This window comes from Carex rostrata, chromosome 9 (assembly GCF_964058835.1).
Source record: "Carex rostrata chromosome 9, lpCarRost1.2, whole genome shotgun sequence".
NCBI lineage: Eukaryota > Viridiplantae > Streptophyta > Magnoliopsida > Poales > Cyperaceae > Carex > Carex rostrata.
The window spans coordinates 3,974,739-3,997,105 of NC_135926.1; the positions used below are offsets into that span (position 1 = coordinate 3,974,739).

The following is a 22,367-nucleotide window of genomic DNA, read 5'->3' on the forward strand; positions in this document are numbered from 1 at the left end:
ACATTACCAATTTACCTTTGAATGAAAACACATAAAAAAATAGATGAAAAACATAAAAAAATAGATTGAAAACACATTCATAAATAGATCGATAGCATTTAATGTTCGTATAGCATGAAGAAACTGTAATAATCAAAGTCATGTCTTCTTGAATTAAAAACCTCCATTACAACAACAGTACTCTTTAATTAGCAGAGCTTATCATATAAATACCCAAAATATACCCACTATGAGTTAGCCAAAATTCACAAAAAAGAAGTTCATTCCTTTTGTCATATGTTGGAACTTATAAATTCACAAAAAATGTGCACTTTTGCACATTAGAAGCTAGCGCTGGTTCATGTGGAAGGTTGAATTCTCGAACCATTCATCCTCACCCCTTGTCGAGTCATCATTTCTAGCTTGAGCATGATTTAGTAGTGCTTGGAAAGCCCCTCCCTGGTTTGGTTGTATCGGAAAAACAGGACCCTATGTATACCATACAGAAACAACATATTATTGTTACAAATGTGATTTATGCATATACACCCCTCAAGTAATGATACTCCTGGTGTTGACATGATTTTGCATCATACAACCAGTCAATGTGATTGAACTGCTGGTTGACCTAATGACTTAACAGTTACATCAATTTGTTTATACTTCACCCATTTTTTTTAAATTTGACCATACTTATAACAGTAGCTACATGAACCCGTTTGATTGGTGAACCCTTGACCTTATACCACATATATAGACACAGCATGTTATTGTTACAAAGATTTTTCATGCATGTACAACCCTCAAGTTACTTATAACAGTACCTACATGAACCCTCATTTAGCAGATTTTAATAGAAAGTTAAATCTGAAATCAATAATATTTAACTCATTACCTGGGAGATGGGCATCTGCAATAGCGAAGTTCCTCCACGAGATGGTTGACTGATGAGCCCTTGACCCTATACCACATAGACACAGCATGTTATTGTTACAAAGATCATTTATGCATATACAACCCTCAAGATAGGAAAAATACACTAGTCAATTTTGGCAGTGGAAGCGATTACATGTTGGATAATTCATTTTAACCTTACCCTATCATTCCAATTTTACCCTTCTAATCTGTCATCTGAATACTCAGCACATAGTAGTATCCAGTTTTGCTACAATGACTAACTTAGACCCGATTCTATTAAAAAATAGTGGCTATGCAAGCACAAAAAATATCTTGAACAATTATTATGCCAGCACAAAAAGAGGCCCCACCTGACATGCATTGCAGAGACAAGTTTATAATACAGACTGTTGTCACAAAAGATGGTTCAACAACCAAGGACATAACTACAGAACTGGTATTTAGCTTTTTCAGAACTAAATTGGCAAAACATTGAACTATGCTCAAAACAAAGGAAAATCAGAAAGAAGAGCAAAAAAAATAATCAGAGGCATTTATTATGATAATGCATGCGACACTACTAGGATGTAACACATGCCATGGAACTATTATTCTGTACCGATGTACTTGATGACATGAATTGAACAAGAGAGAACAATATTTAACTCATTACCTGGGAGATGGGCATCTGCATAAGCGAAACTCCTCCATTAGATGGTTAATTGGTGAACCCTTGACCCTAAATATGGTATATGCAAGCAGTGTTATAATCCATAGATTACCAAATGGAAAATGAATAAAATATACATTGTTATGTTCTACAGTTAAAAGTGTGACATGAAGAGAAGCAAAATTCCCAATGACATCTTGCTGAGTTCCAGAACTATTTACTACATCCTAAGTTAAACAATGCACATGAGGTAATGTTAGTATACTGCATAGGACATATACACATTTATGCATGTACAGATGCACATGAGGTACACATTAATGCATGTCAGATACACTCATGCACATCAAAAATTCATACCACATGCATATGATAGGAGAAATAAGTGATGACCCAACAAATTAAATCGACCAACCAGAAACAAGTGATATGAAATGCATGAAGCAGTAAATTAGTAAAATACAAGCAACAATTAATTGAGGTATGTAAAATAAAACCCGTCTAGAAATATCACATGACAGTTTGACTCTTTAGTTAATTTGAATATTTCAAGGGTCCTAAATTTGACAACTATCTGTCCCTCTTAATTAACATCCTTTTTTCTTATTAATAAAAAAATATATTGGGCTATCACATTTCAGTCTTTTCATTTTAAGCTCATTCAGATTAAATTTTCAATTCAACTAGATAACATCAATTATATTTTAGTGTTTTATAACCTACCAGGTGAAAGCTGAAATGCAGTGCCATATCAAAATTTGTCAACACAACCAAATTTATAACCCTAAATTAACTAACAAATTGGTCTTAATTACTTGTGAAGTTGGCATTTGCGCCCCATACATGCTGTATATTTGACTGAACATTAAGTCGTAAGCTGCCATTTTTCTCTCCCTCACGGCCCTTTCCTCATCAAGAAGACGTTCACGTGCAGCTAAGCGCATTTCCAGTTCTTCGCGGCTTTGGATTCCCTGCCATTCATTATTTGTCAACACAGAGCCAGAAGAAGCTGTGTGTTTGGGCCTGGCTCGGGTGGTTGCTGCCGGCACCTTGTCGTGAAGCATGCTTCCAAAACCCTTAACCCTACCGTGTTTTAATCCGCCAGCAGCTGTCAGAAACATGGTGCTCTCATCCATGCCAGATGTGGCCTGATCAGCCGTCATGTCCTGCACTTTTTTCCTATGGATGACATGCAACAAATATGTTGACATTCTCACAATTAAGATTTCAGGACATAGTTGCGAAGTTATATTAATTCTGACCTTGTTCTGCACTATGGTCATAATAAATGAACATTAATGTAAATAATACAACTTACATAAAGTTTTCTTGCCTCCGAGTTGGTAAAATGCAAGGAGTGGATATCATAATCTGGAACCAGTGTGGTAGGCTCCTCGGTACTTGGATCCTTAAGGCCATTTACATCAGTGTTTTCATTGGTTTCAACCCCGCCCGGTATGACAGAGGAAGCTATTTGGGCAACAACTGGTGATTTCCCATCTTGTCGACGACTATGAGTATGGAGGTAAAGTTCCCCCATTGATGGGTCTTTTCCATTGTTTAATTTTTTCTACACATGAAAAGGAATAAACAAACAGTATTAAAGGCGAGTAGAATCTTTAAATTACAAATATTGTTAATTTGGGAACCTAATATTTGATGAAGCTTACCAGTTTACCAAAATGCTGGTGTGAGCTAGCTGATCCACAATGATTGGCAACCAATAGTCCCGACTTTGTGCGGTTATCTTTGTTGGTCAAACTAACCTTTTCAAAATCCTCTGTGAAAAAGATATCACACAAAGCGTGCCAGTGGGGGTGGTCAAGGCACCAATGGGGTTGGAACTTCTTCCATGCTTCAATGTTTCTTTCCCATCTTTTAAAGCAGTAGTCCCGTGCCTCGTACATCTCCGCGCTGTACCTTTTTGCTGCTATGGCTTCAAAAACATCCCGACAATGCTTAGGATCTTCCCTTTCATGGTATCTGAATTTCTTCTGCTCAAAAATAAATAAGCACTATATTAGATGTTGGTCCTTGTTTTAAGATTTCAAGAATTGCATTAGCATATATTTCAAGAATAAGCACTATGCATAGAACAAACATTACTTATGCTATCAGTTTGGATATAATCAGGTCCTCTGCCAATGTCAACCCCCCCCCCCCTCACCCCAACAAAAAGTGGTAAATAGAGATTTATGGTACCAGAAACAAGAACTCAATATTGTTCTTCGTCTTGTCATCAAATGAATTATAGCTTCTGAACGGTCCCGGCATGTTATTTAGGGCCAGCCTAGTGATAGGAATACAAAGATGTAACAAAATACACATAACTACTAAATTGAAATGCTAAAGTAATAGATGAAATGTACTTCACCTACATCTATGATTCTAACTTAATGCTGGATGCAAATAGAAGAATTTTTTATCCCAATCTACATTTTGCTTTCAAAATAGTAACACCCTTACCCTAAAGGCCGAAGGAATCATATATCAAAAAGTCAAAAGTAACACAAGCTGCTGTTTTTTATCTCATGAATTTCAGGATATTTCTTTGCATAAAAGGCTCTCTGTCCTGTCTACAGCCTCATAAACAAATAGTATAAAGTAGAGGGATCTCCCTGCATAATTCCCTGGCTGACAGGACAGTTGAACCAATTGATATTGCAAACTGACTTCGACTTTTTGATCTATGATTTTACTCTAAATGGTATAGAAAATCATAACCAAATTCTTTTTTAAATATAATGGTCAATTGACACATTCTTCTATGTAAATGCGCCACTGCCAGTACTCAAGTCAGATTTATACCTGGTGATTGCTGCTGTTATTTTGTTTGGGTCTTTTTCACAGGTGAACTCACAATCACCGACTGGCCAGATTATCGGTCTGTCCTCCACTACCTCTGTTGATTTTTGTATCTTTCCGGGGCCGCGTCCCCTTTTCTTTGGCGGTTCTGGTTGTGTAATTTCACCTTCAGGGTTAGCATTTGAACCCTCGCCAACCTCGAGAACTGGCTGTGAGGTACCCTTTCTCTTGAAGTGTTTTTTGCGTGCTACTCTTGTAAGACCAGTCTTTCTAGGAGCCATGTCTGTTGTGCTAATAACAAAAAAAATTGTGTTATGTATGGTACTGCAAAGCAAAAATCTATGTCTCTAAAGAGTAACACATAATACAAAAAATAACATGGTAATTCATCTAGAGATGTCTGAACTGCCGTCTTCTCATATATAGTGAAAAAGGGATAAATTATAATCTATCCCAATAATTCATAGAATTAGATTATTGTAAAGTAAACCATACAAAGTATTTTTTTTATAAGAAATATAAATCATACTATTGTTTTTTTTTTGGAACAGTTGGTCATCCCAACGATTTACTTTAAAATAGATAACCATTGGATTGTATCAGATTTGGTACCGGTTTACATGCAAAAGGAAATAAAGCCCTATGAATTAAGTAATACCTTGTACAACCTAAACAACCGAAAACAATTGAAGCATACAAACTAGAAATAAGCAATGAATATTTTGTAATCTATAAAACAAGCATAACAAAATATATCAAGCAAACTATAATACTGACAAGTATTGCAATTTAACAAAACAACCCCTGAAAACTTCTGAAATTGCAGATCAAATTTCGCATACAAATAGAAATCAGCTCAAACGAAACTACAATTTAACAAGTAAAACCTAAAGAGTTTGACTTGATGAAATTTTGGGAGACTTACCAATTAAGGAGAGGTATTAAGCTTGAGAGATAGATGTGAGAGAGTAGCAGGTGAAGATTTTAAGTTTGAGAGATGAGGTGAGAGGAGTGTGAAATTGAGGGTTGGAGCGAGAGAATGGTTTGGGTGGCCGCCTAAATACATAGCGTTGAAATTTGGGGGGGAAAGATGGTGTGAATGGGGGGGAAACGAAAATGGAGTACTTCGCCAAATTTTGAGAAATTAGAGAGGGGTTTAGGCCGCCAGTTGGAAGGGTCTAGGGCGTCGTTCCAATTTTACGGTGGGAGATGTAATCCGATAGCTTTGAGATTCAGGCGAGCGTTTGGGATATAATGATTTGAGCATCGTGCAGAGTAAAAATAGCGGTCCGGATTCATGCCCGCGGTATTGGGATTGGTGCGAGTATGCATACAGGGAGAATGTGTTTCCTTGGCACAATTTTCTTTCATTTTAAATGGACAGAGCAATTTCATCTTCATGCAGCACAGACTTGTAGTTGGGAGCTCCTTGGATTATGTAAGACAGTGCTACTCGTAGCCAGAACTGCGGTGTTCAAAGGAAACCACATATAAATTGGATATGTGAACATTAAATGTGAAATAAATTTGATTTTCATGCTTGATAAATGAAATTTACACAATAATATCTAAAGTAGGATGTTTATGATTCACTAAATAATGTGTATAAAAAAAAAAAAATAGCATAAGATAGTTTTTTCATGAATAACTCACATCCTTTAAGAATCAACATAGAACATCAACTCTTGCCACATAGGAAAATGAAGACCCGCGAGTATGTATTGTCCAATAGTCGATCGGAACCGTTTAAATCAAAGAGTATCACATTTATTTCATTCTACTGACTTTGGGTGAGATTTGATGTTCGTCTAGATATTCATCAAGCCGATATAAAATATAATAATCGTACGGCTAGAAACAAAATACGGTGGATCGAAGCTTCGCCCTATCAAAACTTCTGTTCTTATTTTATTATTATGTATAATGCTTAATCTTGATCATTTAAAAACTAATTTGAAATCATTTCATCGAAAATCGACCGTTGAATTTTGAAACGAAAATGAACGATCCATATTAATTAGCTCAATTTTGAGAGGCATATATTAGTGAAGTCATATGAAATCGACAAATACCATCCTTATATGTTCCCACTATGTGTTTAAACATCTATTATATTTTTTCCTGAATTTAATCATAATATTTTATGTAAAAAAAAAACATAATTAATAGGTTTGTTAATACTGGCCTTCTGATGACTGATGAAGGGTCATGATCCGAAAATGGAGACATCCATTACAGATATCTTTGCATTAGATCCTATTCAATGAGGTAACACAATTTATCTTTTTCAATCTGGCGCATCATATATTATCTAGGATCTTCAGCAATCGTGCAATTCATATCACACGGTCACAATCCAAGAGTAAATATTACGGTACTTCATAAGATATCACAAGAGGTAGTTGTATCCAGCGTAAATGCTCTCTCTGGGACTTAGTGAAATCCTTGAATGCGGAATTGAATACAAAATCAAAACCCAAATTTTGAACCCTCTCCACACTCTCTCCTGTTGAAGGCTCACTCAGCGAAGAAGAAACCCGATCGTCGCCATAACCAAACCCTAAATCTGCCGCGATCTACTCCACCTTCCCCACTCTATTCCGCCGCGATCTACTCCACCTTCCCCACTCGTTCGTTCTAGGGCTTCCTCAGTCGCCGACTCTATTCCCCCTTCCCCACCCTTCATCATTATCATCCTAAAACCAGCGCTGCCTTGGTCGAAGGGTAAACCGTACGCATCGGAGAATGGAGGCGATGCAAACCGAGCAGCCTTCCGACGCCAGTAAGTCTTTTAGTCCAATTTGCATAAATAGTTTAGTCTTTTGCTTGTTAGAATAGTAAGTAAAGGGTTCCAGGAGTTGATATTAGGGTTTATACTCTAGGTTTATAAATTAGTTTTCAGTTGGAGCCCATGCATTGATTGTTGATAGTAGTTAATCACTGTTTTTTTCACTGAGGTTTCAGTCGGAAGCTTATAAATTAGGTTCTAGGGCTTTGCAGCCTATGCGTGGATTGTTAGAGTAGTTAGATTAATCAGTTTAATTAGGATATAAATTAGGGGAGTGCTATATTGAGATCATTTCTGTGAGGATTAAAAATAATTCTAAACAGTTTATTTAGTATCCTTCCTTGGGGATTTAGAATCTTTCCCTCTGTGTTTCTCTTTCTCCTTCATTTTTTTTAATTTGGAAATCATTGGTGTTCTTTTTGCTTGTCTTCTCCCAACTTTCCCAAAAATAAGTAGAAAAGGCTTGGTTCTACCCTTGTCTAGAAAGAAAAGAGGTCAACACCTTGTTTTTTATCCACCTATATTTAGTTAATCACTGTTTTTTAAATGTTGCATAAATGCTTATATAAATAAATTGTGTCTATATAAATAACTTATGTGTTGCTTATGTGTCTAGAAAGAACTTCCCAAGTAACTGTCAAGTCTTAGCAACCTAAAGAAACAAGCCTTTGTGATTTCCTAGAAGTCGAGGGTCTTTATGCATATTTAATATAAGTAGTCTTGTCTGGCTTTAATACGAACAAGAAAAGTAGTAGTGTAGCATGATAGGTTAGGGTGTGCTACGAGTTTCAAATTCGCATCCTCTGCCATATCTCATTGTCTCTAATTGTAAATTTAGGAGACTGCACACTCATTGTTAATCACTTAGGTTTACTTATAATCAGTGTTTGTAATTCTAGGAGGTTGTACAGATTTGATCCAGTTTACTGTAATTGTATTTACTTCATCTCTAACCTTCAATTGCTACACGACAATGAGATATGGCAGAGGGCAAATAAACCTAAGCTTAAAATTTAGCGAGTTTACATACAGTGCGGTTTAATTAGTTAAGCCTACTGCATATAAGAAAGGTTCCTAAATTAGTATAATGTGTAAAATAAATGTACATATAGCCTCCTACTGCATATTAGTCTGTGTAATTTGACAAACTTATTAATCTGTGTAATTTGTTGCAGCAAACAAGGCTAAGGGACAAGATGTCTCCCAGTTTGTTTTACTTCAACGGAGAAAATCCCCGAGACTTAATAAGCCATCAATCACACATCCACCACCCTTGCCACTGTCACAGCCACCTCCACCGCCCCCGCCCCTGTCACAACCACCTCCACCGCACCAGCCACTGACACAGCCACGTCCACCTACCCCGCCCCTGTCACAGCCACCTCCACCGCACCAGCCACTGACACAGCCACGTCCACATACCCCGCCCCTATCACAGCCACCCTTGCCGCAACCAGATTCTCGTGCTGACTCCTCGAGTAAAAAAAAAGGGGACTTGGCGAGCGTGGGCCAAATCCGCAAAAGATCTGCGAGGCTCAAAGGTGAAGAGTCAGAGTCATCCTCCAAGCGTGCCAGAATATGGTATGGCCCAGGTCTGCCCCCACCTGTTCGTTCCAAGTCCCAGACCATCTCCCCTCAGTCCAGAAACAAGTCCCCTCGGACACCGCCTGCTGACCAGTCCCCACCACCTGCTGACCAGTCCCAGCCAGAGTCAATTGCCACAGGATCTGCTGACCAGTCCACTCGGTCACCGACACAGGACACACCACCTGTTGACCAGTCCCAGCCAATGTCAGGAGCCTGGTCCTCTCATGAACCCCCCCGAGAGACACCGGAATGGCCCCCATGGGAAGGAGAAGCAATTATTACCGGTGAGTCGAGTGAGTCGAGTGAAAACTCCAGTGGCCATTCTGAAGGGGAAGCAATTATTACCGGTGAGTCGAGTGAGACTGAGGTGGAGTATAATGATGATGGCACCATTAGGTGCCGGAAATATCAGACCCTCCGTTTATTACCTGAAGCTCATCAGCTAAGCGGGAGAGAGCTCGACGAGTCGGTAGCTCAAGGGTCAGCTCGCAAGAATAAGCAAAAGAGAAACAAGGGGAAATCTCCTGTTAGGTGTGGGCGGGGACTTGGGAAGCCTCGTGACCCAGTGCATCCAAAAGACAGACCAAACTTGATGGTGGTTGGGGACGCGGAGTTCACGTCCTTGCCAGAGTCCACTAAGGTGATAACCACGATACGGCTTCTAACTCTGGAGAACCTGCCGGGACCGTATCGGTCCTACTACATGTTTCCATTGCGGGTTCGGTTCGTGATCCTACAACAGTTCCTGGAGAGGTATTCCTGGCATGCTAAGGAAGACATCGGGCGTTGTCTTGATGTCTTCGAGAAGATAGCGGCGGATTCATACATGCGTGAAATGAATGAAACAAGAAAACTTTGGACGAGGAAACATTCGGAGGAGAAGGAAGTTTGGAAAGAATTTCCACCTAAATGGTGCAAGAACATAGAAGCTTGGAAGGGGTTATGTGACATATAGGCCACGCCCAAATTTGACAAACAATCAGAGACCAACCGTAATAACAGAAAAAAAGGTGTCTATCACGTGTCTGGTTCCAGGAGTATGTTCCGGCACTATCAAGCATTGGTATTGAAAAATTATCGTTGGTTTATATTCATACCTAATTTCTTTTTTTTTTATTTACATCACTAACCAGTTTCAATTGTCTAACATTCAGACAAAGGAGAAGGGCATCTCTGTTGGATTGAAAGATGTTTTTGATAAAACTCACATGCGCAAGTTACGGAATGGAAAGGAGTACGTCACCACCAGAGCACAAGAGGCAGCGGTAAACCCCTTTGTTCTGTTTTGATGTGTTCTTATAGGTTCCTTATTGCATAGTCTTGATTTGTTGTTAAATCACTGTTTAAAACACATAATAATGTTCTTGGGACCTTTACACACATTTGTTGCCCTTAAAAACCACAATTTTTACATGTTTATTTGGTTGAGCTTGGCATATAGATTGTTTAGTGCTGACTGTTTTGCCCATTCTGAATAGCTGACCTTTAGATGGAAAATTGGTATAGTGATGTTTAGCATATCATTTCCGCCTAAATGGTGCACAATCTTGTACCAGTAAGGGTACCATTGGCTCTCCCTTTTCCATATGTACAAGGTGAGCCTAGTATGGTGTTGTGAGGCTTGTTCAAGGGTTCTCCGCGCTGTCTAGGATTAACCTATACGCGCATCATGACTATTTTTTATTACCACTGTAGGAAGAGTTTGAGAAACTTAAGGGGATATACGGGGGTAAGCTGGAAGAAGATCAAATCTGGGAGAAAGCTGTGAAAGGGGAGGACTCCAGAGGCAGGTTATTCGGGTTTGGCTTCCGGGGAAGAACAAGCAAGTCAACCCGAGTACCCGAGACAGTGGGGATGAGCCCATCAGGTCCAACCAGGAGCACTGCCACCTCTGCTGAAGATCCGAACAGACCTTACACAAAGGAAGAAGTGGAACGGATGATATCAGAAGAGCGAACCACATTTTTCGAGAAGTTTGTTGCCCAGGATGAGCGACACAGAGCTGAAATGGATCGGCTTATTAAACTCCAGGAGTCATTTGAGAAGTTTAGAGCATGTTTTGAGTTGCTCTTCAAACAACATAACATGCGCCCTCCACCTTTTTTTAATGTAAGCAATTTTACGATGATAACTTAATGTATGGTAGTTTACCACTAAAATCACTATAACTCTTTTTTTAATTGCCAAACAAAATAACATTAGGTGTTTGATTTGTAGGAGCCGGCATCAGAGGCCAACACTGATGGGGGTAATAACGCAGCTGATGGGGATAATAATGCAGGGGATGGGGACAATAACGCAGCTGAAGGGGGTAACAACGGAAGTGAAGGGGGCACTAATGGAGGAAGTGATGCATTTTAAGAGCCTACTGTGATTATGGAGTGTTGTAATAAATATCTTTTAGGATTACATGTTGTACTGAATTTTATGATGTGTTGCTTAACTTAGGATGTCTGTTGAATTGCTTAACTTAGGATGTGTCTGTTGAATTGCTTAACTCAGGATGTCTGGTGAATTGCTTAATAGCTGCTTTGAACTTACTATCTGCTTTTATGATTTCCATGATATTTGATCATTTTTATCTTTATTAGGGTTTATGGATTGTAAGATTGCTGGGTTATGCTGGTGGTATTAATAAAAATTTATGCGTACAATGGGTACGCAACAACAAAATAAGTTGGATTCAAATAAAGGATACCACTATTTCCATTGGTAATACCAACGGAAATACCTCCAACCCTTTTTTTGCCGTGCCGCCGCTTCCGATATAATATTATTTCGTGGACCCATCACCAGTTAGTTCTCTTTCTCTTATTTTGAACCCGTCACCATCGTCTATCAGCTACCTCCGTTGCTGCAACGTCTGAATTAAGGTACTATCTTGCTGCCCGATCTCGTTAATGGTCCCAAGTTTGACAAATAGATACCAGTACTTTGTGCTTTGCAATAATTTTGTCGTTCTATACATTTTGTCAATCTCGTTAATGGGAAGAAGTTATTTGTATGAATTTCAAAATAAATATAGGCTGAATATAACTATAGCAAACCTATATATATAGAGACATTGTATGCCCTAATTTTTTTTTTGGTTTTTCTAGTTGTATAATGATATTTGATTATATGCACACAAAGTGCTTGATGAAATGGCACCAGTGCACAGCAGAAAGAAATACCAATTTTCCTTAATGCTCAATTTGATGATTAGATCTTTTAACTCAAGTACTCTAATATGTGTATATAGATAGCTAATCATGGCATCTGGTCGGGAATGGATGTACCATGGCCGACAAAACTCTGGTGGAACTCTTGAACCCGAATTCACTAATGGTGTGGCCGAATTTATTGCAACAGCCTTGACTAAACCCTCTGTTGTGCGTGTCGATCGACAGGGGAGGAAGTGTATCCCGTGTCTGTGTATGTCATGTGACAACCTCTACAACAGAGATGCAGGGACTGTCGAACTACATCTTTATCAGTCCGGCTTTTGCAACTCATATCAGATTTGGCACAAACACGGCGAGCCACTACCATGTTCAGCTAGCTTTCAACCACACAGTCCACCCACTTTGAACTTTGCCACTGATCGAATGGAAGATTTGGTAAGGGATGCTGCTCCTCAAGGGTTTGATTGGAATGAAGAGACGCCACAAGGAGCGGCGAAGAAATGGTTCGACATGATGGAAGCATCGCAAACACCACTTTGGAAATTTAACGCCACAGGTGAAATGAAATGCGAAACACACACCGTCTTGTCACTTGTGACGCGTGCCATAGCTTTGAAGTCGAAACACCAGTGGAGCCAAAGAGGTTTTGATGATATGCTGCAACTCATGAAAAGCACACTTCCTTGTGGTGAACAAATGCCAGAAAATTTCTACCAGGCAAAGCGATTGGTTGACGAGTTGGGCATGGACCACGAGAAAATAGATGTATGCCCTAACTTTTGTATGTTGTATTACAAGGCAAACAAGGATAAAACAGAGTGTGATGTGTGCCATGAGTCGAGATATAAGCCAATTGGCTCCTCCGGAAAACTTGTTCCACAAAAACAACTCCGTTACCTACCTATCACACCCCGACTACAAAGGTTGTACATGACCAAAACAGGAGCAAAGAATATGAGATGGCACAAAGAAGGTGTGCGTCACAAAGCCCCGTTGATGGTGCATCCGGCGGATGGTGAGGCTTGGAAAGAATTCTCTCGTAGATATCCTGGTTTCGCAGACGAGTGTAGAAATGTCGTGTTGGGGCTAACAACGGATGGGTTCATGCCATTCAACTCGAGTGCAGCTCCATATTCGTGTTGGCCGGTATTTGTTTTTCCGTATAACCTACCCCCTGGAATGATAATGAAAGAAGATAGCATGTTCCTTGCGCTTGTCATCCCGGGACCAAAGCATCCGGGTCGGGACATTGACATTCTTCTTGAACCTTTAATCGACGAATTGAATAAATTATGGGAGGATGGAGAAATGACATGGGATGGGTATAAAAGAGAGAATTTTGAGATGCATGCACAACTTATTTGGACAGTGAGTGATTACGCGGCTTATGAGATGCTATGTGGGTGGGGTACAAAAGGTAAGTTCGCGTGTTATTATTGCTTGGGTCAGACAAAGGCTTTTCAACTCGCACATGGTGGAAAAGCATGTTGGTGGGGGTGTCATAGGTGCTTCTTGCCTCCGCACCATGCATTCCGTCGAGATAGGAAGAATTTCAAAAAAGGTGCAGTTGATAATGATCCGCCACCACTACGATTGACGGGAGAGGAGCTTCAAAACATAGTGAGTTTAATACAACCGATCAAATGGGGTAAAACCGTAGATTTAAAACAGATCCATGGTTATGGTGTGACCCACCATTGGCAAAAGAAGAGTATTTTCTGGAGTTTACCTTATTGGAAAGACAATTTGCTGCACCACAATTTGGATATGATACATTTGGAGAAGAATTTTACCGAAAATGTGCTATACACGCTTCTAAGCATAGGTGGTAGAACCAAGGATAATGAAAAAGCCAGAAAAGATCTAGCTCTATTGTGCGATCGTCCTAACCAGCACCTAATTCTGATTGACAATAATCCAGGAAAGATGAAAAAACCAAAGGCGCCATTCACACTCTTTCCACAAGATAAGAAGATTGTTTTAAAATGGCTCAAGGATATAGTAAGGTTTCCCGATGGCTACGCATCCAATTGGTCAAGGTGTGTTAACCTAGACACTGGAACACTCGTTGGGCTCAAAAGTCATGACTTACATGTGTTCATGGAGCGCCTCCTCCCCATTGCCTTTCGAGACTGTCCCGGATTATGTATGGGATGTCTTATGTGAGTTTTTGGCCTTCTTTAGAGAGATTTGTGCCAAGGAGCTTGATCCAGTGAGGGTGGCCCAGTTAGAAGATGATATTATTGTTACAATGTGCAAGGCGGAAAAAATATTCCCACCAGCTTTCTTCGATTCAATGGAGCATCTTGTTGTGCATGTGGCATACGAGGCTAGAATGGGTGGGCCAGTAGGGTCCCGATGGATGTTCTCATGTGAAATGTGTGTTTCATTTTGCTTCTATTTATAAACCACAACCATATTTGTAACTACTAACACTAAATTATATATTCAATTGCAGGCGTAACAAGGAACAACGGATGAGAGTCACAAACAAGGCACGTGTGGAGGGTTCAATCGTGGAGGCTACAATCGCCAAAGAAATTGGTACTACTTCGACACAATATTTTGCAGATAAAACTAACATTGGCCAAGGAGTTGGAACAAGTAACCATCCATCTGGGCTACTTTCAGTATTTGATAATACGGGCCGATTCACTGGCAGGAAAAAAGGGAAGTATCTTGAAGAAAGGGATTTTAATGCTGCACACACCTATGTGATTCTCAACTGTCCAGAGATCTGTGAGAAGTACTTGGGGTACAATTTCATGAATTTTCGTTTGATGTTGTCAAAAGTGTATATTATAAAATTTATGGAAACCTAATATTATGACATATTCTAATGTGCAGAGAGTTTGATACATGTATGCTCAACTATGGAATAGCCACAAGCCCCCAAGACTTGCCAAAGGTTCGTCAAGATGGTTTCGCACATTGGTTGCGGAAAAAGGTCATTAATTCTCGTGATGAGGACGATTACTACATACGGATGGTAGGACTCATGCCTAACAAACAAGCGTACTTCTACGAAGGGTACGAAGTCAACGGGTATCGCTTTCACACAAAAGCATATGGGGAGGACAAGACAACTCAAAGTTTCGGTGTTTGCATCAAAGGCGAGTATGATGCAACTGCCCCACAAATCGATTACTATGGAGTTCTCCAAGAGGTCATTGCACTAGAATATGATGCCCACACGGTAGTTCTATTTAGATGTGATTGGTTTGACATAATAAACGGTGTAAAGGCCGACCGCTCACATGCTATTGTTGAGGTTAACCACACTTCTCGCCTAGCAACTTACGAGCCGTTTGTATTAGCAGCTCAAGCAACCCAAGTGTGTTACCTACCATATGCTTCTACCAAGCCTGAAAGACTGTCTTGGTGGGTGGCATTTAAAACAAGCCCGAAGTCGAGGTTTCAAGCCGAGGGCGAAGATTATAACTTAGAATTTTACCAAGATGAAAGGCCTGATAATCCAATCACGGTTTCAGATGGACCAGACTTTGATTGGGATGGTATCATCTTTGGAGAAAATGACTACGAGCTAGTGGACGAAAGAACAGTCCTCCCGCCAACAACATCTGATCCATCGCAATCTATGGTGAGGGACAAAAACCAAGTAGAGGAAGGTGAGGAAGAGCATGACATGGAGCAAGTGTATCACAGTAATGACGATGATTCTGATGAAGGATTTTAATTGACCTAAACTCCAATGATCTCGATGAAGAGTATATGCATAGGTGAGTTTTTGCATATTCATTCTCATTATGTAAAAGGGACCTTGTTATTAGAACAACTATCCACATTTAATTCCTTGCATCTTCATCTTCATTTATTTTCAAAAGATGATATAAATATAATTGTTATAATTAAGACAGTGCCCATCTTGTATTTTTTTTATTAGAAAATATTTTTATTTACATGACCTTGCTAATCTAGTGTATTTATGCATGTATGTATGTTCACTGTTTACTAATTGTAATTACTTTTTTTTACTCATTTACTAACACTGTAAAAGGATATATTCCAGGATGAGTCATTCACTGTAAAGGGAAGAAAGCATGTATTGCTTGGATTTGTCAAAATGTTTTGTATCTAAATTAAATAGATTGGCTTTGTCCAAATATCAAAATTTATGTTTTCAATTTTATCCCAATTAAATATTTTGTGCTGTATGCTAAGATCTACTTTAATTTATTGCTACAAAGGGAGATAACAAATAAACTTAAATGCTTCTATCTCCATGAAATAAGCTTTTCCAACGGAAATAATAAGTCTAACATAAAATAATGTAAACTGGATGAATAAAATATTTCCCATGGTATAGTATCTGGTATTTCCTTGAACTATCAATAAAATATAATTTTTGGGTCTATCTGGCGGGTCATGGGTCAGGCATTAGTAATTCCAACGGTATGGGGAGAGGTATTTCCATGAACTATCAATAAAATATAATTTTTTGGTCTATTTGGCGGTCATGGGTCAGGCATAAGTATTTCCAACGGTATGGGGAGAGGTATTTCCATGAACTATCAATAAAATATATATTTTTTGGTCTATTTTGTGGGTCATGGGTCAGGCATTAGTATTTCCAACGGTATAGGAGAGGCATATCCATGAACTTGCAATAAAATATAATATCTGGTCTGTTTGGCGGATCATGGGTCAGGCATTAGTATTTCCAACGGTAAATAGAAAACATTTCCATCAGCAGACAGGAGGGATTTCCATGCGCTACTTTTTTCATAGGTCTACCGTTGGAAATAATGGAGTGTGTCAGAAATCGCAAATTCTATTCCATGGACCCTTCCTACGGTGGGAAATCACATTTCATACCGTGGGAAATATTGTAAATTCTAGTAGTGTTTGAATGGTTCAGTTGGAATTAAATCAATTATTACCATAATTTGGTAGATTGAATATTGTCCACCGTATTGGCTGATTTATTACCATAAACTTGTACAGGGGGTAATCTTACCAAAGTTGTGTGCATCTCCAAAACAGCATATATACATTTCGGGCTCTGTGGTCTAATTTATCAAGTGTTGAGTGAGTTGTAATCAGAAATTATTATGAAATAAAATTGTGTGTGTGTGTTGATCCATGGAGTGCGCTATAGGCGATACCACGTTAAAATCTCTGAGTTCGCTTGATCAATTTTCTGTGATGATGTTATAATTTTGACATGGTATCAGAGCTCAGGTTGTAACCTGTTGATATAGTTCGGAAAATCAGAGTCCTTCTTGTCCCCTCTCTGTTCTCCATACTATATTGATCTAAGGTGTTACGCTTCAGAGCAAAGATTCTAGGACCAAGCGTGTTCGACTAATCTCGCCGAAACCACAAAAACCAACCTGAAATTTCTGTCATTGAAACAATGGCAGAGACACCACCTGAAAAACCCTTTTCAACCATTGAATTAGGAGAGTCTTCAACTACCACCGCTCTCTTAGAAAAATTAACTCAACTCCTCATCCAACAGCAATCACCACCTAGCACTACACCCTCAACCGAAGGATCTGCACCACCTATTTCAGTAAAACTAGATGGTACAAATTATGGGCTGTGGTCTCAGGTGGTAGAAATGTACATCAAAGGATGAGATAAGTTGAGCCATATCACTGGCACCTCGAACCAACCGCTGCCAACAGATCCATCATATCGAAAGTGGAGTATTGATGACTCAATTGTGAAGGGATGGCTCATTAATTTGCTTGAACCAAGGTTAATTGGCAATTTCATCCGTTTTCTGACTGCAAAAGATGTTTGGGATGCAATAGCTACAACATTCTTTGACGGCAACGATGCATCTCTCGTGTATGATTTGAACAAGAGAGTTGCAAAACTCAAGCAAGAAGGGGGACCAGTTGAAGGATACTACAGCAAGTTGCAAACCCTTTGGCGGGAGATAGATTTTCGACGCCCAAATCCGATGGAGTACTCCAGCGACATCGAGAAATTCAACTCTTACATTCAAGAAAGCAGGATGTACACTTTTTTAGACGGACTTGACGATCGTCTCGACAACGTGAGAGCTGATATGCTCCAAATGAACCCATTTCCCACTGTCGAACAAGCATTTGCACGAGTTCGAAGGGAAGAGATGCGTCAGATGGTGATGGTGATGGTGAAGGGAGACGAGGTGGGCAACAGTCCAATGGCCTTAGTCTCGCGTGGCTACAAGTCGGCTGAGGTAAATTTGACCTTTTCTAAAACAGGACCAAAGAACAATCTGATGTGTACTCATTGTGGGGGTTCAAAGCATACTAGAGAAAATTGTTTTAAGTTGGTGGGATATCCTGACTGGTGGAAAGAACAGAAAAAGAGGAAACAAGATGGTCAAAAAGGGCGTGCAACCGTCGTGACATCTGGACCAGCAGAACCGAACCAGAGGGGTCAGAACCAAAGTGGCTCGGGTCAGAATGCAGAAACAGGTCAGAACAGTGGAGTCGCTCATACCATAACAACAGTGCCTCGGGATCGATTAGTGTTGGGTTCTAATTCTGGTACAACAGGTAAACAGTCAACTCAAGGTAATGTTTCTGAGTTTCTAAATTTGCAAAAATGGGTGATTGATTCTGGAGCAACAGACCACATGACTTTTTCAGAAAAAGACCTCGTAAACATTACTGGACCTAGAAAAAATGAGATTCTAAATGCAAATGGAATTTCTTATCCCGTAAAAGCAACTGGAGATGTACCTATTTCTCCAAACTTAACTCTTAGAAATACCCTATTTGTTCCATCGTTGTCTACTAGACTAATATCGGTTAGTCAGATTACGAAGGAATTGAACTGTGCAGTCTTAATGTTTCCTGAATTTTGTATCTTCCAGGATGTTCTGACGAGGGAGATTATTGGGCGTGGTACTAAGCGGGAAGGATTGTATTACTTAGACAACTCGAAAATGGGACATATGTGCATTGCAAGAAGTGAATCTGAAAGTTTGAGAAACAAAGTTTGGTTGTGGCATAGGAGACTTGGGCATCCCTCATTTGGGTACATGAGAAAGTTATCACCTACATTATTTTTGGGTTTAAATAATGAAGAATTTGTTTGTGAAACGTGCATTAAGGCCAAAAGCCATCGTGCAATTTATCCTGATAGCTTGAATAAAAGTCTTGTTCCTTTTGATTTAATTCATACTGATGTTTGGGGTCCGTGCCCAGTTGTGTCTAAATCTGGTTGTAGATGGTTTATCCTTTTTACTGATGATTGTACTCGTATGACATGGCTTTATCTCCTCAAGTCTAAAGAAGAATTACCAAACATGTTCAAAGTTTTTTACAAAATGGTAAAAACACAATTTGAGAAAGAAATAAAGGTGGTAAGAAGTGATAATGGTAGGGAGTACATTAACAAAAATCTACAAGATTTTTTTAAAGACCATGGCATAGTACATGAAACCTCGTGTGTAGGAACACCCCAACAAAATGAAATTGCAGAAAGGAAAAATAGACATATCCTTGAAACCGCTAGATCACTTATATTCGAAAACAATGTACCACAAACTTTTTGGGATAATGCTGTGTCCACTGTTGTCTATTTAATCAATCAGACCCCTACAAAAACCAACCAATTCAAAACTCCGTTACAAAGGTTAGCCGATCATGTAAACATCCCGTCTATCCTAAACATGTCTCCAAAAATATTTGGATGTACTGTGTATGTTCATATTCAAAAGAATTTTCGTTCCAAAGTAGAACCTTGTGCCGAAAAGTGTATTTTTTTTTGTTTTGGGTCACAACAGAAAGGGTATAAATGTTACAATCCGTCAACTAGGAAATTCTATACAACAATGGACGTAACTTTCCTTGAAATCGAACCCTATTTTACTAAACACCAAGTTTCTGTTTAGGGGGAAACAGAGTATGAACCGGAACTGTTGTTTAGTGAGTTAACTGGCCCAAGTTATGAACATGTAAATTCGGTCACAAACCGAACACAGTCAGCCCAAGAAACAGAGCCGAACCTAGGTATAAATCCAAACAGAGCACTGCCCGAAACAGAGCTTAGTGCAGAAACAGCATTGCCCGAAACAGACCCAGAAACAGAGCTTAGTGCAGAACCCGAAACAGAGCCTACTGCAGAAACAGAGCCTAGTGCAGAACCCGAAACAGAGCCAGTCAGAAATGGGTCCAAAACAGAACCTAGTGCAGAATCTCCTGGAGTTAACATCTGGATTGAGTTAGATACGAATAATGCAGAAGTAATACAATCTGAACCGCAACCACATGGCCCAGAGTCTCCCGGAGTTATTCATGAGGTAAGTCCACAGAACTCAAACTCTATTATACAATCTAGGTTACCACCAAGAATTAATAGAGGTAAACCACCAAAACGGTACATTCATGAAAATGGAACAAACAACGAGAATAACTATCCTATTGCAAATTACACAACAACTGACCGACTCTCTAAATCATTGAGAAGTTTTGCCCATCAAGTCTCTTCGGTAGTTGTACCAGAAAGGGTAGAGGAAGCTATTAAAGATCCAAAATGGGTAGAAGCAATGGAAGTAGAAATGGATGCACTACAGAAAAATCGAACTTGGAAGTTAGTGGATTTACCCGAGGGAAAGAAAAATGTGGGGTGTAAATGGGTCTATTCTATAAAATATAATGTAGAGGGAAACATTGAGAGATATAAAGCACGACTTGTAGCCAAAGGGTATACTCAGACATACGGAATTGATTTCCAAGAAACTTTCTCACCAGTTGCTAAACTAAATACTGTGCGAGTTCTTTTATCTCTTGCAGCAAATTTTGATTGGCCGCTACACCAATTTGATGTAAAAAATGCATTTCTACATGGTGATCTAAAAGAAGAGATTTACATGGATCTTCCACCTGGGTACCAATGTTCTGAAACAAAACAAAAAGTGTGCAAATTAGAGAAGTCCCTGTATGGCTTGAAACAATCTCCTAGAGCGTGGTTTGGTAGGTTTTGCAGTGCAATGAAAGGGTATGAGTACAAACAGAGTAACTGCGATCACACTCTGTTCTTTAAACGGAACCAAGGTAAACTTACAGTTCTAATCATATATGTGGATGATATGATTATTACAGGTAACGATCACGAGGAGATCAAATTGCTAGAGACAAAACTGTCTAAAGAATTTGAAATGAAAGACTTGGGTGGCTTGAAATACTTTCTAGGAATTGAAGTAGCTCGGAGTAACAAAGGTATTTTCCTATCTCAAAGGAATTATATTCTTGATTTACTTGCTGAGGTTGGAATGTTAGAGTGCAAACCTGCTAACACACCAATGATCCAAAATCACAAGTTGGGGTTAGATCCGAACCAGAGTCCAGCAAACAGAGAAAGGTACTAAAGGTTAGTTGGAAAATTAATTTATTTATCTCATACTAGACCTGACATAGCTTATGCAGTGAGTGTTGTTAGCCAATTCATGCATTCTCCAAGTGAAGAACATATGGAGGCGGTAATGAGGATTCTTAGGTATCTAAAAGGCGCCCCTGGAAGAGGGATAATGTTTGGAAAACATGGACATCATGAAATAGCTGGTTATACCGATGCAGATTGGGCTGAGAGTGTGAGCGACCGGAAGTCAACGACAGGTTACTTCACATTTGTGGGCGGAAACCTAGTTACTTGGAGAAGTAAGAAACAAAATGTGGTAACCTTGTCCAGTGCCGAAGCAGAATTTAGAGGAATGGTAAAATGTATTTGTGAATTATTATGGTTACAAAGACTTTTAACCGAACTTGGTTTTGAACCAACCAGTGAAATGAAATTGATTTGTGATAACAAGGCTGCAATAGATATCTCTCATAACCCAGTACAGCATGACAGAACAAAGCACATTGAAGTAGATAGGCATTTTATCAGAGAGAAAATAGACTCAAAGGTCATTGAAATTCCATTTGTAAGGTCAGGTGAGCAGCTAGCAGACATGCTAACCAAAGCCGTGTCAAGCAAGGTGTTTAATGAGTCTCTGTGCAAATTGGGTATGATCGATATTTACGTGCCAACTTGAGGGGGAATGTTGGAACTACAAGTTGACACGTGTAGTTGGTGTCACACCGGATCTAAAGGAGAAGATCAAGATTCTTACCAAAATCGAATTCTTACTGGATTTGAATGGTTCAGCTGGAATTAAATCAATTATTACCATAATTTGGTAGATTGAATATTGTCCACCGTATTGGCTGATTTATTACCATAAACTTGTACAGGGGGTAATCTTACCAAAGTTGTGTGCATCTCCAAAACAGCATATATACATTTCGGGCTCTGTGGTCTAATTTATCAAGTGTTGAGTGAGTTGTAATCAGAAATTATTATGAAATAAAATTGTGTGTGTGTTGATCCGTGGAGTGCGCTATAGGCGATACCACGTTAAAATCTCTGAGTTCGCTTGATCAATTTTCTGTGATGATGTTATAATTTTGACATATATATATATATATATATATATTTGTGTTTTTTTTGGCTCCATCTCTGAATTGGAGGC

General features: G+C 39.3%; 4 protein-coding genes across 4 annotated transcripts; 3 read left to right on the forward strand and 1 right to left on the reverse strand.

Annotated features, from left to right (window-relative positions):
* Positions 1 to 2,568: 2,568 nt before the first annotated feature.
* On the reverse strand, positions 2,569 to 4,887 carry LOC144559635 (uncharacterized). Its single transcript, XM_078308708.1, has 5 exons — positions 4,355 to 4,887; positions 3,749 to 3,836; positions 3,217 to 3,540; positions 2,865 to 3,116; positions 2,569 to 2,725 (listed from the first exon to the last, which is right to left on the reverse strand). The coding sequence occupies exons 1-5, from the start codon at positions 4,630 to 4,632 to the stop codon at positions 2,699 to 2,701; spliced, it is 969 nt and encodes a 322-aa protein (XP_078164834.1). The 5' UTR covers positions 4,633 to 4,887; the 3' UTR covers positions 2,569 to 2,698.
* Positions 4,888 to 9,889: 5,002 nt separating this feature from the next.
* LOC144558920 (uncharacterized) lies at positions 9,890 to 11,189 on the forward strand. Its single transcript, XM_078307790.1, has 3 exons — positions 9,890 to 9,991; positions 10,422 to 10,835; positions 10,944 to 11,189. The coding sequence occupies exons 1-3, from the start codon at positions 9,935 to 9,937 to the stop codon at positions 11,085 to 11,087; spliced, it is 615 nt and encodes a 204-aa protein (XP_078163916.1). The 5' UTR covers positions 9,890 to 9,934; the 3' UTR covers positions 11,088 to 11,189.
* A 788-nt stretch (positions 11,190 to 11,977) lies between these two features.
* Positions 11,978 to 15,587, forward strand: LOC144559389 (uncharacterized). Its single transcript, XM_078308409.1, has 4 exons — positions 11,978 to 13,929; positions 14,075 to 14,254; positions 14,349 to 14,645; positions 14,738 to 15,587. The coding sequence occupies exons 1-4, from the start codon at positions 11,978 to 11,980 to the stop codon at positions 15,585 to 15,587; spliced, it is 3,279 nt and encodes a 1,092-aa protein (XP_078164535.1).
* A 1,350-nt stretch (positions 15,588 to 16,937) lies between these two features.
* Positions 16,938 to 19,031, forward strand: LOC144559739 (uncharacterized). Its single transcript, XM_078308848.1, has 3 exons — positions 16,938 to 17,092; positions 17,193 to 18,423; positions 18,726 to 19,031. Exons 2-3 carry the CDS (start codon positions 17,823 to 17,825, stop codon positions 18,761 to 18,763), a joined length of 639 nt encoding a protein of 212 aa, XP_078164974.1. The 5' UTR covers positions 16,938 to 17,092; positions 17,193 to 17,822; the 3' UTR covers positions 18,764 to 19,031.
* The last annotated feature ends 3,336 nt before the right edge of the window (positions 19,032 to 22,367 follow it).

Bases quoted from the DNA above. Each gene is read 5' to 3' on its own strand.
- LOC144558920 (XM_078307790.1), top strand. From the start codon at position 9,935: ATGCGCAAGTTACGGAATGGAAAGGAGTACGTCACCACCAGAGCACAA. The intron at 9,992-10,421 runs GTAAACCCCTTT...TTACCACTGTAG, and splicing joins CCAGAGCACAAGAGGCAGCG to GAAGAGTTTGAGAAACTTAA. The intron at 10,836-10,943 runs GTAAGCAATTTT...TTTGATTTGTAG, and splicing joins GCCCTCCACCTTTTTTTAAT to GAGCCGGCATCAGAGGCCAA.
- LOC144559389 (XM_078308409.1), top strand. From the start codon at position 11,978: ATGGCATCTGGTCGGGAATGGATGTACCATGGCCGACAAAACTCTGGT. The intron at 13,930-14,074 runs GTGTGTTAACCT...GGCCTTCTTTAG, and splicing joins TACGCATCCAATTGGTCAAG to AGAGATTTGTGCCAAGGAGC. The intron at 14,255-14,348 runs GTTCTCATGTGA...ATTCAATTGCAG, and splicing joins CCAGTAGGGTCCCGATGGAT to GCGTAACAAGGAACAACGGA.
- LOC144559739 (XM_078308848.1), top strand. From the start codon at position 17,823: ATGGAGTACTCCAGCGACATCGAGAAATTCAACTCTTACATTCAAGAA. The intron at 18,424-18,725 runs GTAATGTTTCTG...TGTATCTTCCAG, and splicing joins AGGTAAACAGTCAACTCAAG to GATGTTCTGACGAGGGAGAT.
- LOC144559635 (XM_078308708.1), bottom strand. From the start codon at position 4,632: ATGGCTCCTAGAAAGACTGGTCTTACAAGAGTAGCACGCAAAAAACAC. The intron at 3,837-4,354 runs GTATAAATCTGA...TCCTATCACTAG, and splicing joins ATAACAGCAGCAATCACCAG to GCTGGCCCTAAATAACATGC. The intron at 3,117-3,216 runs GTAAGCTTCATC...TTTCATGTGTAG, and splicing joins ACCAGCATTTTGGTAAACTG to AAAAAATTAAACAATGGAAA.